The 18161-nt window shown below is 39.0% G+C and overlaps 3 protein-coding genes across 3 annotated transcripts; 2 read left to right on the top strand and 1 right to left on the bottom strand.

The window, feature by feature from the left end:
- Positions 1-1441: 1441 nt before the first annotated feature.
- On the top strand, positions 1442-1870 carry LOC149254811 (putative disease resistance protein At5g43730). Its single transcript, XM_089454841.1, has one exon. It carries the CDS (start codon positions 1442-1444, stop codon positions 1868-1870), a length of 429 nt encoding a protein of 142 aa, XP_089310967.1.
- A 1997-nt stretch (positions 1871-3867) lies between these two features.
- On the top strand, positions 3868-5205 carry LOC149254810 (putative disease resistance protein At1g61300). Its single transcript, XM_089454840.1, has one exon. It carries the CDS (start codon positions 3868-3870, stop codon positions 5203-5205), a length of 1338 nt encoding a protein of 445 aa, XP_089310966.1.
- An 11543-nt stretch (positions 5206-16748) lies between these two features.
- Positions 16749-17480, bottom strand: LOC149254809 (ABSCISIC ACID-INSENSITIVE 5-like protein 3). Its single transcript, XM_089457121.1, has one exon. It carries the CDS (start codon positions 17478-17480, stop codon positions 16764-16766), a length of 717 nt encoding a protein of 238 aa, XP_089313247.1. The 3' UTR covers positions 16749-16763.
- Between the last annotated feature and the right edge of the window lie 681 nt (positions 17481-18161).

The following is an 18161-nucleotide window of genomic DNA, read 5'->3' as shown; positions in this document are numbered from 1 at the left end:
ATAATATGTTTTATTAATAATAATAATAATAATTCAAATTTAATAAACTAGCATTTGCACCACATGTTGCAAAGAAAACGCCGTAAGGCAATGATGAGAAACAATAGCATAGAAGAAAGAAGTCAAAAGTTTATGCAATTTTGTTTCTTTATTGATGTTTTTTTTATCATATGTTATGTTTCAGGGAGATTCCAAAGGGGATATCTTCAAAGTGAAGGATTTATGAAATTTTTTGAATTTTTTTTGCCCGGATTCCGACCACTTTTGGCGGTCCAGGCAATTCCTCCGCCTCGATAAACGACTCTGGAAATATCACGGGCAGCTCTGCTAGCTCGTGCTCATTCGGAAACAACCTTTGATTCTGGCAGTCACTTAAAGCGCCTTTTGACTATTTCACTTACTCTACAAATCTAGTCAACAGCTTTAAAACTTTTGACTATTTAATTGACTTTCGAAATTTAATCAACCCTGGCATGTTGGATCTACATAAACTCAAGGGTTTGAGGCAATTGGAGATCATTGAATGTCCTAGAGTAAGTTTGTTTCCAACAGAATTTGGTCACAAAGGAGCATTTCCTCTTCTGGAAACATTTTCTCTTTCTTGGCTACCTACATTAAAGGAGTTGCCTGTAATAGAGAAAGGTGCAATGGCTTCACTTAAAATATTTAATATAATGGCACGTACAACATTAAATATATTACCAGAGAGTTATATGGATCTGAAGACACTTCAGAAAGTAAGAATTTTTGGTTGTCCAATAAGAAATATAGGAACTAGAGAGAACACTAATGTAGAAGTGATGGCAATGTCTATGGTAGACATGGAAGAAATTACAAAGAGATATTCCCAATTGTGAGATAAAAGGGAAAGTTGGTTGTATGGTGAATTTTGGTGCAATGAGCTCTTCTTCTTCAAGTACTTCCCATGGCCCTGTTGTTCCAACAGGCTCTGCAAAGATGAAATTGATCGAAGAGCCCCTTATAGTGGGACAGGATAAATGATTTTCGATTCTCGAAAAGCTGGTGTTGTTGACAAGGGTGGATCCGGAAAAACTCTTCTTTTGAAGACGCTTTTCAATAGCCAAAAGGTATGCAGTAATTCTAAGGATGGTTTATTACTTTGGCTCACTGTTTCCCAAAGTCCCTCTTTTACAAGTCTTAGAAATGCACTCCGTACCCAAATAGCCACACAAAAAATGTAAATTTGGGCGAAAATATGAACGAAGAAGAGGTAAAGCGATGGTTGAATCAGACAGTGCACCAGAGCACCGGGTTTATTCTGTTCTTAGATGATGTATGGGGATGAAATGCTGCAGAATTGTTAGAGGAATTAGGTGTACTGTGCCCTGTAAGGAACCACTCCACCTCCAAAGTCATTGTCAGTTCCAGGGTTCGCGCTGCACTCTTAAAAATAGGTGTCGCAAATAAATACACAATAACAATGGAGGACTTGTCGGAAGATGAGAGTTGGAAGTTGTTTGCTTGTCACACTTTTCCATATAATAATGGAAATCTGCTAGCAAACATAGAAGAGGGAAAAGCCAAGCTTGTGTGTAAAAGGTGCAGAGGGCTTCCCCTCGCTATCAAAGTGGTTGGCAGGGCAATGGCCGGGAGTACTCATCCACAACAGTGGGAATGGGCTGTCCAAAGGCTGCCAAACGTGGACAGTGTGTACAATTGTGTTAGGTTGAGTTATGATGCACTCGGCTATGAGGATGCTGACCTGCAATTGTGCTATTTATATGGAAATCTGCCAGCAAACATAGAAGAGGGAAAAGCCAAGCTTGTGTGTAAAAGGTGCAGAGGGCTTCCCCTCGCTATCAAAGTGGTTGGCAGGGCAATGGCCGGGAGTACTCATCCACAACAGTGAGAATGGCTGTCCAAAGGCTCCCAAACGTGGACAGTGTGTACAATTGTGTTAGGTTGAGTTATGATGCACTCGGCTATGAGGATGCTGACCTGCAATTGTGCTTTTTATGTGTAGCTACAAACATCTTGGAAGACGCAGTCGTTCATGTCCAGTTGGCGATTCAGGTATGGATAGGGGAAGGCTTACTTGCCAAGAAGACGTTGGAACATGAGCATCGACCCGCTTATGATCCATTCGAGCTGGGAAGATATTATCTCAACATTTTACCAGATCGTTGTTTGATCGAGCCAATGATGAGAGACTTTGATGGGCAAGTACTCTGTTTCAGGGTGCATGACTCCCTGCGTGATATGGCAATCCGAATCGCAGAGGAGGAAGAAAATTTCTACTGCCGTGTGGGTAATGGTTTGACAGCTGTGAATGAAAATGAGTGTTTGGGCCGCATTCGGCTTTTGTTGAGCGAGAACAGATTGACTTCTTTCCCGTAATCACATCGTCTACACAAATATGCTCATTGCTTCTCAGTGGAAATCCATATTTAACAAAGATCCCAACAAGGGTGATCAGGAGTATGATCTCCCTTAAGGCGTTCTCTTTAAGTGGGACGTCATTGAAATCATTGCCAAAGAGTATTGGGTGTTTGGAGCAGCTAATATATTTGGGTTTAAGACACATGCCCATCAATACGTTACCTGCATCTTTTACCAGTCTTGTAAATCTGGAGAACCTTGATCTTTCCTATTCTGCCATCCAAGAATTACCGTCCGCCATCCATATGCTGTGATCTTTAAGGAAATTAATCTTGGAGGGATGTAGAGATCTGCAATTTCTACCTCCCTGTATCTCAGGGCTTACCTCTTTGGAGCATTTGGAAACTTATGGTTGCAAGGCTTTTTTGGAAGAAAGATAAGGATACCAGATGGAAAAAAAACAGCTTCTATCAACAATTGGCAAGTTTAACACAACTTAAAACATTACAACTACAAAATAATGAGGAAATTATTAGTGATGGCACACTGGGAAAGATGACTCAAATGAACTCCCTCACATTGTCACTCATAAAGCTGGAAATTCTACCCAACGATATAAGAAACATGTCAAAATTGAGAAGACTAGTATTATTAGAATACTTTCACTTGGTTAAAATGGATTATAATTTTTATGACTTTCAATATTTGGGCTATCTTAAATTTGCTGGTTGTCATTTCTTGGAAGAACTTCCACATCTACATAAACTCAAGGGCTTGAGGCAATTGGAGATCATTGAATGTCCTAGAATAAGTTTGTTTCCAACAAAATTTGGTCGCAAAGGAGCATTTCCTCTTCTGGAAACATTTTCTCTTGCTTGGCTACCTACATTAAAGGAGTTGCCTGTAATAGAGAAATGTGCAATGGCTTCACTTAAAATATTTACTATAATGGCATGTACAACATTAAATATATTACCAGAGAGTTATATGGATCTGAAGACACTTCAGAAAGTAAGAATTTTTGGTTGTCCAATAAGAAATATAGGAACTAGAGAGAACACTAATGTAGAAGTGATGGCAATGTCTATGGTAGACATGGCAGAAATTACAAAGAGATATTCCCAATTGTGGGATAAAAGGGAAAGTTGGTTGTATGGTGAATTTTGGTGCAATGAGCTCTTCTTCTTCAAGTACTTCCCATGGCCCTGTTGTTCCAACAGGCTTTGCAAAGATGAAATTCTTCTTCAAGTACTTCCCATGGCCCTGTTGTTCCAACAGGCTCTGCAAAGATGAAATTGATCGAAGAGCCCCTTATAGTGGGACAGGATAAAGCATTTTCGATTCTCGAAAAGTTCCGGAAAAACTCTTCTTTTGAAGACGCTCTTCAATAGCCAAAAGGTACGCAGTAATTCTAAGGATGGTTTATTACTTTGGCTCACTCTTTCCCAAAGTCCCTCTTTTAAAAGTCTTAGAAATGCACTCCGTACCCAAATAGCCACACAAAAAAAGGTAAATTTGGGCGAAAATATGAACGAAGAAGAGGTAAAGAAATGGTTGAATCAGACAGTGCACCAGAGCACCGGTCTTATTCTGTTCTTAGATGATGTATGGGGATGGAATGCTGCAGAATTGTTAGAGGAATTAGGTGTACTGTGCCCTGTAAGGAACCACCCCACCTCCAAAGTCATTGTCAGTTCCAGGGATCGCGTTGCACTCTTAAAAACAGGTGTCGCAAATAAATACACAATAACAATGGAGGATTTGTCGGAAGATGAGAGTTGGATGTTGTTTGCTTGTCACACTTTTTCATATAATAATGGAAATCTGCCAGCAAACATAGAAGAGGGAAAAGCCAAGCTTGTGTGTAAAAGGTGCAGAGGGCTTCCCCTCGCTATCAAAGTGGTTGGCAGGGCAATGGCCGGAAGTACTCATCCACAACAGTGGGAATGGGTTGTCCAAAGGCTGCCAAACGTGGACATTGTATACAATTGTGTTAGGTTGAGTTATGATGCACTCGGCTATGAGAATGTTGACCTGCAATTGTGCTTTTTATATGGAAATCTGCCAGCAAACATAGAAGAGGGAAAAGCCAAGCTTGTGTGTAAAAGGTGCAGAGGGCTTCCCCTCGCTATCAAAGTGGTTGGCAGGGCAATGGCCAGGAGTACTCATCCACAACAGTGGGAATGGGCTGTCCAAAGGCTGCCAAACGTGGACAGTGTGTACAATTGTGTTAGGTTGAGTTATGATGCACTCGGCTATGAGGATGCTAACCTGCAATTGTGCTTTTTATGTGTAGCTGCAAACATCTTGGAAGACGCAGTCGTTCATGTCCAGTTGGCGATTCAGGTATGGATAGGGGAAGGCTTACTTGCCAAGAAGACGTTGGAACATGAGCATCGACCCGCTTATGATCCATTCAAGCTGGGAAGGTATTATCTCAACATTTTAGCAGATCGTTGTTTGATCAAGCCAATGATGAGAGACTTTGATGGGCAAGTACTCTGTTTCAGGGTGCATGACTCCCTGCGTGATATGGCAATCCGAATCGCAGAGGAGGAAGAAAATTTCTACTGCCGTGTGGGTAAGGGTTTGACAGCTATGAATGAAAATGAGTGTTTGGGCCGCATTCGGCTTAATCACATCGTCTACACAAATATGCTCATTGCTTCTCAGTGGAAATCCATATTTAACAAAGATCCCAACAAGGGTGTCAGGAGTATGATATCCCTTAAGGCGTTCTCTTTAAGTGGAACGTCATTGAAATCATTGCCAAAGAGTTTTGGGTGTTTGGAGCAGCTAATATATTTGGGTTTAAGACACATACCAATCAATAGGTTTTACCTGCATCTTTTACCAGTCTTGTAAATCTGGAGATCCTTGATCTTTCCTATTCTGCCATCCAAGAATTACCGTCCGCCATCCATATGCTGAGATCTTTAAGGAAATTAAGCTTGGAGGGATGTAGAGATCTGCAATTTCTACCTCCCAGTATCTCAGGGCTTACCTCTTTGGAGCATTTGGAAACTTACGGTTGCAAGGTTCTTTGGAAGAAAGATAAGGATACCAGATGGAAAAAAAACAGCTTCTATCAACAATTTGGCAAGTTTAACACAACTTAAAACATTACAACTACAAAATAATGGGGAAATTATTAGTGAGGGCACACTGGGAAAGATGACTCAAATGAACTCCCTCACATTGAAGCTGGAAATTCTACCCAACGATATAAGAAACATGTCAAAATTGAGAAGACTGGTATTATTAGAATACTTTCACTTGGTTAAAATGGATTATAATTTTTATGACTTTCAATATTTGGGCTATCTTAAATTTGTTGGTTGTCATTTCTTGGAAGAACTTCCACATCTACATAAACTCAAGGGTTTGAGGCAATTGGAGATCATTGAATGTCCTAGAGTAAGTAAGTTTCCAACAGAATTTGGTCACAAAGGAGCATTTCCTCTTCTGGAAACATTTTCTCTTGCTTGGCTACCTACATTAAAGGAGTTGCCTGTAATAGAGAAAGGTGCAATGGCTTCACTTAAAATATTTACTATAATGGCATGTACAACATTAAATATATTATCAGAGAGTTATATGGATCTGAAGACACTTCAGAAAGTAAGAATTTTTGGTTGTCCAATAAGAAATATAGGAACTAGAGAGAACACTAATGTAGAAGTGATGGCAATGTCTATGGTAGACATGGAAGAAATTACAAAGAGGTATTTCCAACTGTGGGATAAAAGGGAAAGTTGGTTGTATGGTGAATTTTGGTGCAATGAGCTCTTCTTATTCAGAAAGCTTAATACCATTATATGATTTATGATTTATTTTTTGGCCATTATCTTTATTTATTATCAAATTTTAGACAAAAATGTTTGACATTATAGAAATGAGCTTGATAAATAGTTCATAATTCTTTAGATTTTTATGACAATTTCAATTTTATTTTATTTTTTAATCTCGAACTTTAAAAAAAACAATTTCAATTTCTTAATCTCTAACTTAAAAAAAAACAAGAAGACGGAAATGCACTTGTACATGGCTATGAAAAAGGATGAGAAATAACGGAGAAAAAGAGTGAATCTAGGGAAAGAAAAAAAACAGAGGGGTCCATCTCAACAGCTTTTAAAATGACACTCCCTTGCAAGAAATAAATGTTTATTTGCAATGTCATAATGTATTAATCTTGTTATAGAAAAATATTCAATTGAATGACCAACCTCAAGGCCTTGGCCCAGTGAAATGGTATTCACGTCTCCATAGAGTAGAGCAGCTTCACATAGTTTTATCTCTTTGTGCAACTCTTTCAGATGCCCCCACTTCGGTTGCCTTATATTGCCTGTAAGGATTACATAGTACCACGATTATATAGAGGTATATAATTTATTTGTTTTTAGTTTGGAGAATGATTTTTATAGATTATTTTTAGCTAAGATACAAGGCTGTGTGGGGCACATCTACAGTAAAAGTCACTCAGAATTTACACTCAGCATCATCTAACTTAATAGGAGACCAATCACTTTACTACTTGGGCTAGACCACAATCTGGTAGGCACATAGTACAACAAATTAAGCAAATATGGAACAGAGTACCAAAATTTCCAAATATGGACTCACAATGGTTCCTAGCTTTTCTCATTGTGAAAGGATAATTGAACCAGACTAAATTTTTAGTGCTATACAATCATGGTGCATATAATCCCCTTCCTTACCCCCGCCCCAAAAAAACAACACTCACACAGTTTCAGTGCAGACATCCAAGCCTTTTTAAGTGAAAGCTTATGCAAGAATCTCTCATCAAATTTACAATACTTTGGATGACTATTTGAATTTGAAATCTGCTATACTTCAGATTGTAGCAGAGGCTTCTCATAGAAAACTATACCGTCCACGCCCAATTGGATGCATCAACGAAAAACACATTCACTAATGTCCTCATAGATGAAATCACACATTCCTGTGGACGTTGCTGAGAAAGGAAACACATACATCAGAATTCTTTGTAGAATATACTGTTGCCTGCATATTCAACATAAGTTTGATGCCTACAGTCAGTGATTAGTTTCCATCTCAACAACTTTTAAAATGACACTCCCTTGCAAAAAATAAACGTTTATTTGCAATGTAATAATATAATAAATATTTAGATTTCAGTCACTTTCCTGAATATAATTGATTGGCAACTTGTGATAAGGAATCACCAACTTACTAATAACTACATGTGAATTATGTCATTGGAACTTACTTTTGAATGTAGGGAGATGCTAGTCATTACTTGAAGAAGAAGTAGTGTCCATGTGATGAAAAATATGTTCAGGACGCATGATGCTTTTGGAGCATACCAAATGTACATCAGTATGATTCCAGCCAGGGAAGTAGCATAGGCCATCGTTGACATTGTAATCACTAGGATCCGACTCTGTGAAATTAAATTTTCTTTGTTCATCAGTTTTATGCCATATACGAAAACTGGGCGATAAAATAAATGTCATGATAAGGAGAAAATGGATCTCAATTAAAGAACAAAAAACTCTTAGATTAATAGCTTTTAAACAGAGGAGGTGGAAATTTGAATATGTTTTTGGATGCATTATAATCGATGTTTCCATGAGTTATAAAATTCAGATTTAGTACATTGGCATGTCAATTCAATATATAGAGTTGTGTTTAGCTGTGGAACAGATAAGGCAAGTTCTGTATTTTTAAGTTGGGATTTCAAGTAACAAAGTAAACGCCCATCTTCTGCATTACTCAAATTTTCTTCACTTTCTTCACTTACTAAGGATGCTTCTCGTATTCGTCGATATGGTCATGAGGCAAATATGTGTGTATATTTGTAGATAGACAGGGATTTATTTTTCTAATCCTACTTAAATGTTCTTGATTCTGTTATCTCCTGATTTTTGACAAGATCCAAGAAAGCAAACTCTAAACCAAATCTACATATTGGAACTAAATGATAAATGGCCATATGAATCTCAATTTAGGTATTAATAGCCATATGTCTTATCTGCATCTCGATTATTTCTATGTTTTTGAATTTCCTTATAGGTTATTTTACCCATTAACATAATTAATACCAGTTCGTCATCCAGTAATTTTCCTTTTCTTTCCACTCTGTAAAAGGAATTTTTTGTCCAATCTAGGGATGGCTTTAGTTGGATGAAACTGATGGTAAAAAAATCTCCCAAACAAATTTTGGATTCAAACTTCAATTTTTTAACATATCCATCTTCCTTGAAGTTAAAAGAAAAAAAACCGCGAACATGAGGGGAAAGAGTTGTACCATCGTTCAACATTTTTCTCCAATACCCAATATAATAATTCCCCAGGTGATGAAATTGATCACACTGAAAAGTTGTATGATGAGAAATATCCTACGAAAAAAAAGAGAAATTTTGGCCCTGGTTAGTATTCCTTAACATGCAATTAATTTTAGCCTATAAGATAGAAAACATAATATCCATTTAGTGATTGATCAAACTATATCACCCAAATGTAACCAATGTAATCCTGAATTTACCATGGACAAATAGCATAGCATATACATATTCTCTTTTGGAAGACAAAGGTTATCTACTCGTAGTATTTAGGTTAAAATTGCAAAAGACATTTTGATGACGTAGGTGATTGCTGTACGGGGGATTTGCTAGATATCATTGAACTAGTGAAAACATTGCGTGAAAATATCACCAACCCCCACCCTTGGATTTGTCATCAACAGTTTTCTACAAATCAGCAAATGTAAAATTGATTCTCCAGAAGTTAATTTATCCAAGCAGATTGTTTGTGTACTTAAAAGGCACATTGTATCCAAAAAAAAAACGTGAAATGTAAAATTGATTCTCCAGAAGTTAATTTATCCAAGCAGATTGTTTGCGTACTTAAAAGGCACATTGTATCCAAAAAACGTGAAAGAAGAGAAGCATACCCGACACCAAATCTAGCAACTTCACCTGCATCAATAGTTACAAAGACGTTAGTTTATGATACGCATTTTATGAAGTCCATGTTTGGGCAATTTTGATGTCTAATTGCAATTTGCCACAAAGTCATGAAACCTGTCTAATTTAAGCAGAAACAGAGTAAAAATTGGTAATTTGAACCAGATTTGGTATTGAAATAGATTGCTGAGAATCATTTTAAGTAAACTCACCATAGAATTGAATAAAAGCAGATGGAATAAAAAAGGGGATCACCATCAGAGCAATCCACATAAGGCTCTTCAAGGGCCACCATCCTGAATGCCACGAGTCACGACATTCATGCAACTTCATAGTTCCAACGGTTGTAAGAAACATAGCGAAATAAAATATCTGAGGTGATGTTAAGGTAAACAGTTCAGACTCCAGAGGCCTATCGCTATGGTCCAATACTGTTGGGGAAAATAACGTGCTTGACATCGCACGAAGTGCCCGAGACGCATGTGCCACTTATAGTCAAATGGCATCGATACGCGGATATGATTTTATGTAAGTTATGTTGCCGTGGTCATGCATTTGAAAATTGCCAAGGCCACTTGCATGTTAAAGCCCCCAGAAATAATCTGGTTTGTAACCAATGGGTGGTTAGTTCTGCGTGAAAATTCAGACCTTGATACTGATCCGGATTTACCTTCTGTGAAAGACATAATGCCACTTCAAACTTAAAAAGCTCATGACAAGAAATTAGAATCCGGTATCCAACGTGTTTAAAAGCCAAACAACTTGTAAGGCATAAATTTTGAAATTGGATACAAAGCAGCCCAGGCTTACTCGAAGCACACCTTCTGTACCCAACCAGTCATGACCTCCTTGACAGCCTTTCTGTAGGAATTTACAGGGTAAGTTCCTCAGAAAGAACACCAAAAGGACACTGCTCACAACCAGATCACATATCAATACACCAGTATTTTTGACGTGGTTAAAACCCTCAAAGAGGGAAACAGTCCACGGCCTGCGCCAACGTGGCTACTACAAGCAATTTATTAATCAAAGAATGAAAATTTACATAAGCTTCTCTCATGCACGGATTACCCGAACAATGACCCTCCATGCGCTTTAAATAGAACTCATGGACCAATCGGGTGTCAAGCCACAGATCAAGTGTCGGTAATACCAAGGAGAGAATGAACCGTCAGATCACTACATATCGTGACCGTTGGATTGTAAGTTACAAAATGTACAACGGTAAAGAAACATACTTTACCTAACTCTAAACTAGACCAAGTTGTACTTAACTATTTCCTATGTGTCGGAATATCGTAACATCCCCCCTTAAGAACAACTTGGGATAGGATTGAAGGATTTACAGATATGACACAATAGGAGAAGGAAGGAGGCACTAGAGCCTATCCCCCCTTAGTGACAACTTCCTGAACTCCAAGCATATATCGAGGTTTGGTGAACTTCACCTCTGTGAGAGCCTTTGTGAAGATGTCTGCAACCTGATCATCTGTTGAACAATATTGCACTTCAAGAACATGGTCATGAATGAGCTTTTTGATGAAGTGCATGTGTAGTTCAATGTGTTTGCTGCGCTGATGCTGGACTGGATCTTTGCATAGTTGAATAGCACTTTGATTATCACACCAAAGTGTGGTTGGATGCTGCTGCTCAAAGCCAAACTCTGATAGGATCTAACGAAGCCACAAGGCTTCCTTACTAGCTTCCACGACACCACGATACTCTGCTTCTGCTGACGAAAGAGAAATGGCAGCCTGTTTCTTACAAGCCCATGTAATAGGTCCTGAACCAAGAGTGAAGACATAACCGGCAGTAGACTTCCGATCATCAGGGTCACCAGCCCAATCAGAATCAGTGAAACCAACTAATAGAGGAGTTGCTTTGGCACTGTAATGAATCCCAAACTGTACTGTACCTTGAACATAACGAAGTATTCTTTTAGCTGCTTTCCAATGGCTTTCACGGGGGTTTTGCATAAAACGAGCAACAAGGCCAACAACAAAGGAAAGGTCAGGACGAGTATGGGTTAAATACAAGAGTTTTCCTACAAGTTGATGATATAAGGTAGCATCAACTTCAGGAGAAGTACAAGAGACTGAAAGTTTGACTCCAGACTGAAAGGGAGAAGGGGTTGGCTTACAGTCTTCCATGTGAAAATGACGAAGAATATCACAAGCATACTTGGACTGGGAAAGGAAAATACCCTCCTTGGATTGCAAGACTTGAAGACCGAGAAAATAATGTAAGTGTCCTAAGTTTGTCATTTCAAATTTCTTTATAAGGTTTATCAGGTTGAGATCACTACCAGTAAGAATAAGATCATCAACATAAAGAACAAGGATGATAAGAGAGTTGCCCACTTTCTTGGTGTAGACAGTATTGTCAGAATAACACCTAGAAAAGCCAGATTCTAAAAGAAAGTTATCCATTTTGGCATACCAAGCCCGAGGAGCTTGCTTGAGACCATAAAGGGATTTCTTAAGTCGACAAACAAGGTTGGAGTCTGTTTGTATGAAGCCAATGGGTTGTTCCATATAGATTTCTTCCTGCAAGTCCCCATGCAAGAAGGCAGATTTAACATCCATCTGATGGACTTCCCATTTTAAAGAGGCAGCAAGGGAAAGAACAAGGCGGATAGAGTTCATTTTGGCAACAGGGGAGAAGGTTTCAGTGTAGTCAATGCCTTCAACTTGTGAAAAACCCTTAGCAACAAGACGAGCTTTATGTTTATCAACTTTCCCATCTGGTCCATACTTGGTTTTGTAAACCCATTTACATCTAACAAGTTTGCGTCCCTTTGGTAGAGGAACAAGATCCCATGTATCATTTGCCAACAATGAATGATATTCTTCATTCATAGCTGCTTCCCAATGTGGATGGCCTGAAGCTTCTGCAAAAGTGTCAGGATCATGATTTACTGGAGCTTGAGCCAGTAAAGAAGAGGCTCTTTCAAACTGAGAACGTGTACGTCGCTGATCTGTAGGATCACCGGCAAGATCACCTGCTGCATCCCGAGTAGCACGGACCCATCTTGGAAGTTGAGGATCCTGAGAAGGTGGGGGAGGATTATCATCCTCACTTTCATCATCTGAAGAAGAAATGTTTTCAAAAGTAGAAGAGATAGGAAGAGGTGGCACATCCGCCGGACTAGGCTCGCAGGCCGATTTATTTTCATCAAATTTTACATCTCTTCTAATGATAACATTTTTGGACTTAAATGGAATAAGTCTATAACCTTTTACATCTTCAGAATATCCAACAAAAGTACATTTCTCACTCTTAGGTTCTAAAGCTTTATGCTTTTCATTTGGAATATGGGCCCATGCTTCACTTCCAAAAACACGAAAGTGACTTACATCTGGTTTAATGGAACTCCAAGCTTCCTCTGGAGTGATATTCTCTAGAACCTTAGTAGGAGTGCGATTGATTATATAATTTGCACAATTAATTGCTTCGGCCCAAAAACTAAGACTGAGTCCTTTAGATTGCAGCATAATTTTAGCCATTTCCTTTAAGGTGCGATTTTTCCTTTCAGCTACACCATTTTGTTGTGGAGTGTATGGAACAGTATGTTGCATTTGAATTCCATTTTCAGTGCAAAAGTTGATGAATGTGTTTTTAACATATTCTCCACCATTATCAGTTCTTAGCTTAAGAATTTGATGTCCAGATTGTTTTTCAACAAAGGCTTTGAAGGCCAAAAATGTGTTAAATACTTCGCTCTTGAGTTTTAAGAAGTATACCCAAGTGCGTCTGGAGAAATCATCAATGAAAGTTAAGAAATACTTGCAGCCAGAGAATGAAGCAACAGGAAGTGGACCACATAAATCACTGCGCACAAGCTGTAAAGGGGCTGAGGCGTGCCAAGAGGCACGTTTGTCAAAACTGTCCCGATGATGTTTTCCGAGTACACATCCGGAACAAACACCATCTCTGCAAGATACCATAGGAAGCCCTGTCACCATATTTTCTTTACATAGATGCTGAAGGGAGCGATAGTTTAAGTGACCAAATCGCTCATGCCAAAGTTTGCTCACTTCATCATTATGAGCAACAAATACTGAGGGAAGATTTGATGACCCAAAGTTGTGAAACTTATACAAACTTGTGGAATCATCAGCAATACCAGTAGCTAGAATCTGTTTAGGATCTCTTAGATCCTTGATTACAACATCATGAGGTGAAAATTCAACAATTTTACCTTCACCTGAATGAGTTATCTGATATACAGATAGAAGGTTGCAGGATAAGGTTGGAACACATAATACATCATTAAACTGACCATTGTCTAGATGAACAGTTCCAGTCCTGACAACATTAAGAGATCTATCATCACCAACATATATATTTTTGGTGTTACAATCATTTAAAGAAGAAAACATGGCTTGGTTTTTGGCCATGTGATAAGAGGCTCCAGAATCAATGAGCCACTCATGAGAAGGAGAGGAAGAAGATACATTTAATGCATAACCAGACTGAGATGATTGACAACGACATGCAGAAAGTGCCATTCCGGAAGTTGAAGTTGAAGTATGCTCCACATGGATGTTATGTTTCTTCATTGCGGCTTCCAAGGCTTCCATCTTCTTAAAGCATTTAGATTCTAAGTGGCCATCTCGATTACAAAAGTTACAATGTCTATCAGTCTTCTTCCATTTGTTTTTATTGGTCTTATCATTTTTCTGAAATGATCTTTCATTTTGAGGCTGAGTTGGTTTAGGACCATTCTTTTGAGGATATGACTTCTTAGGATTCTTTGAATTTGGTTGCTGCTAGGCGGCTAACGCTTTCGTGGAAGAGTTTCCAAGATTAAGAAGACCAAGGTGTAAGAGTTTTTCTTGTTCTCTTATTAAAGAATCACAAAAAGAGTCAAAGGAAGGGGCCTTGTAGTCTTTTCCTTGACAAATGAAAGCTTCCCTTGAAGAATGGAAGGTGGAAACAAATACAGAGTAGGTTGGTCCCAACTTAGTAAGGATGGAATAAATAAGGTTACTATCTTCTTTCTTAACCTTAACACCTTCCAAAAGATATCTAAGGGTCTTGAATTTGGACAAGAAATCTTCAATGCAAGAAAAATTATTAGGATCCAATGTAAGCAACTCATTTTCAAGTTGATGGGCTCTAATTTCATTTTTAATCCCAAAAACTTTAGTGAGTTTTTCCAATGCTTCATGAGGAGTCTCAAGTTCTGCAATATGGAATCTAAGATCAGGAGAAATAGACATCTCTATCAAACCACGTGCTTGATCTTGTCTATTTTCCCATTTTTCAGCCTTGTCTTCATCTTTTGGTTTCTTCTCTTGGTTTGTGGCTATTCTGTAGAGACCTTTACTTCTAAGTAAATCTTCCATGTAGGCTATCCATTGGAAGTAGTTAGTGCTGTCAAGAATGACTTGGCATGGACTTTCCATTTTTTTTTTTTTAAACTGAAGCTGAAGATGCTGAAATTAAGTGTTCCAATCGATAGATCTCGAAAAATTAGGCTGTTTTAAAAAAAACGGCTCTGAAAAAGGCTTCCGGATGAAGAAGTTATGGCTTTTTGAAAAATAAAATTTGTTGAAGTTGCCGGCAAAGTGCGCGAATGTGCGGGAATGAAAAAATCCGCCCCCACAAAATGGAGACTTGAACCCAAGACCTCTACTCTCTTAAAATAGCTTTGAACCAATTGATCTATACACAAAATTTGAGAGAGAGAGAGAGAGAGAGAGGAAGGGGGGCCTTGGTTTGCGTGCTTGCCTTGAGAAAGCTCTTTTTTCCCTACAAAACACAAAACCCAACACGAATATGCAAAGAAAAACGAACCTTGCGGCTCGAAGTTAGCTTTAGCCAAAAAACTAGATATATTTAAAAAAATGAACCTTGCGGTTCAAAGTTAGCTTTAGCCGAAAAACTAAATATTTTTCTCAATGTTTCTGATTTTCCGAGATCACACTAAGGTGCAGGGAAAAGAGCATACGCATGAGAAAAATCCTTCCTTTCTGTTTCTGATTTGCCCAGATCGCATAGAGTCGTAGGGCAAAGAGCATACGCAGAAATGAAAGGTATAGATCCGGTTAAAAAAGGCTAAATAAACCGAAATCGAAATAAGCAGAGAGAAAATAACAGTAAACTGCAAATAAACACTGTATACCTCCCGATCTGAAAAATGACACAGCTAGGGCTACCGGAAACCTTTTCGCGTGAAACGAAAGGGGTTCCTCACTGGAACAGATGCTCCGAACGCAACAGAGCAGTCCTCTCGGCCCGAAAGCAGTCAGAAATAGCAGATCTAGGAAACGACAGTCTGATGCAGTTCTACCGGCTTCAGATTTGGATCACCAACGGACGCGGCCCTCAAATAGCTCTGATACCATGTAGGAATTTACAGGGTAAGTTCCTCAGAAAGAACACCAAAAGGACACCGCTCACAACCAGATCACAGATCAATACACCAGTATTTTTGACGTGGTTAAAACCCTCAAAGAGGGAAACAGTCCACGGCCTGTGCCAACGTGGCTACTACAGGCAATTTATTAATCAAAGAATGAAAATTTACATAAGCTTCTCTCATGCACGGATTACCCGAACAATGACCCTCCATGCGCTTTAAATAGAACTCATGGACCAATCGGGTGTCAAGCCACGGATCAAGTGTCGGTAATACCGAGGAGAGAATGAACCGTCGGATCACTACATATCGTGACCGTCGAATTGTAAGTTACAAAATGTACAACGGTAAAGAAACATACTTTACCTAACTCTATACCTAACTCTAAACTAGACCAAGTTGTACTTAACTATTTCTTATGTGTCGGAATATCCTAACACTTTCAAATCTGTAAAAACGAAGATCTCAAATTCATATATATATATATAACGAAGAAAATGGCATACAATGTAAATTAGGTTCATTTTCCAAAGCCAAATGTAATTACATGTACATCAAAAGAATAATAATCTAAATGGATGCAGATAAGTTAAAGAGCTATTTGAAAAATTCACGATTTTATGCGTAATTAATACTACCTGCCATCATAACACATCCCACTAGGTTGAGGGAGTGAACATCGCTTTTTCTAAATGCAATGACAGAATATTCTATATAACATTGTCACTCTCTCCATCGATCACTATCTTGTCTTGCACACTTCCAAAAAGTCTTGTTTTCTCATACACATTTCCCGCACACCAGAACAAAATGCTTTCCGTCATGCGTTTTAATGGAAAGCGAATAATGGAGAGTCCTGACATGTTGGTGCGTAGTAGAGCGTAGGGGAACCTAATAAGGCATATTACTGTTCACCTTTGATGTAAAGTAGAGGAGTATGAATGGAGTTTAATTCAGGTTCTAAGAAACGCTTGTTCGATGCCACCATTGTAGCTCCTGAGATCTATGGTTGGAACAAAAATGAAGTTACAGCTAACCCCAAAATAACGTAGTAATAGAAGCCCAACACAGACGCAGGAGCTTTCTTGGTAGTCCTGGACTAATTGCTACTGATAATATTTTACTGTCAAATACCCTAACCTAAGTGGATAAGAAGCGAATCTGAGACAAATAATCAAAATGTTATCTAGGTTCAGAAAGATCGAATCCCATACCTGCCTCCTTGCTCTTGAACGAGCAGCAGATTCTCGATTTTTGATCATACGCTTCTGGCGCCGCTCCACGGTGTGATCTGTTATAGACTCACAACCTCGTTTCTTCCAGACAGGGTGTTCAGAGCCCGACGATGCGGCTACGACAGGGATATCAATATTACTGTTCGCCTGAGCCGATAATTCCCCAAATTGTTGGTGTTGGTGTTGAAATTGCAGCCATTCCGGTTGCTGCAGGTTTTGACCTGCAAGAACAGAATCCATTGCAAATATGGTCAAGCTGCCATTGTTGCCCCGGTTCAGGCCATCCTCCTCCTCTTCTTCCTCTTCATCTTCCCGCTGTCCAAGGCCCGTCTGTGCAAGAAAATTCTCCACCGCCGCGGCCTGAGTAGTCTGAAAATTAGGCCTGTGAATGTCTCTCCAGACTTGATCAAGACTTCCCCCGGCTGCAACGCTCACCTGGCGCTGCATGGCACAAGGTGGGGAGCTGAGAAGGCCGTCCTCCATGTTACTATTTCCTGCACTGCCATCGCTGTGAAGCTTCTCTACCCGCCTTTCCAGGGGTTGCAAGAACCTGAATTCAGAAGGAGTGAGCACTGCCTGGGACCCCATATGGCTGATTCACGAGGTACCGGTTTCGGTTTCATTACCGCCCAGGGGAGGTCATGGCATGTGTAAGCGACGTGGAAATAAGGAATGGTGGCCACGGGCTCTGCAGGATACAGAGCAGAAGGAGCGTCCATGTAACTGTATCGATCTTCGCCGGAGTTAGTAACCACGTGGAGGTATGTATAGTTGCTGGTTAATCTGACGGTAGAAGATGCTTCTATCGTCTAACATAGATAATCGATGGTCCATAATCGTCCACGGTAGCAGCTGGGGGTGTTGATTCCAGAGGGAACGCCTTACGGCGTAAATATTTTATTTTATTTTATCTTACATTGCAAGATCTTCTATATTTTACTCATGTGGAATTCAAACATAAACTCTACATGACTTAGTTTTTAAATATACTCAAGATTTCCAAAATAAAATAAAAGTTAAGGTCATGATGGATGTAATACCTATAATTATCAAGTCCCTAAATACTCATGATATGCCATAATACTATTGAGTTGTCCTCACAATATAAATACTCCCTATAAAAATATGGTGTTTTTTCCCTTTGTCAAAAACATATGTAAGAATATATTGTTTAACGAAACGCATCTCACATATGAAAACACAACCTATTTATCAAAGTGGATTTAAATTTGTTACAACTCAATTCACGCCACAAAAATGTCTCCGCTA

The sequence above is a fragment of the Pinus tabuliformis genome, chromosome 7 (assembly GCF_031772625.1).
Source record: "Pinus tabuliformis cultivar Carrire ecotype Pingquan chromosome 7, CPIR1, whole genome shotgun sequence".
NCBI lineage: Eukaryota > Viridiplantae > Streptophyta > Pinopsida > Pinales > Pinaceae > Pinus > Pinus tabuliformis.
Note: the sequence above shows the minus strand (reverse complement) of the source record. Positions and strands in the feature narration are given on the sequence as shown.

Bases quoted from the DNA above. Each gene is read 5' to 3' on its own strand.
- LOC149254811 (XM_089454841.1), top strand. From the start codon at position 1,442: ATGGAGGACTTGTCGGAAGATGAGAGTTGGAAGTTGTTTGCTTGTCAC.
- LOC149254810 (XM_089454840.1), top strand. From the start codon at position 3,868: ATGAACGAAGAAGAGGTAAAGAAATGGTTGAATCAGACAGTGCACCAG.
- LOC149254809 (XM_089457121.1), bottom strand. From the start codon at position 17,480: ATGGGGTCCCAGGCAGTGCTCACTCCTTCTGAATTCAGGTTCTTGCAA.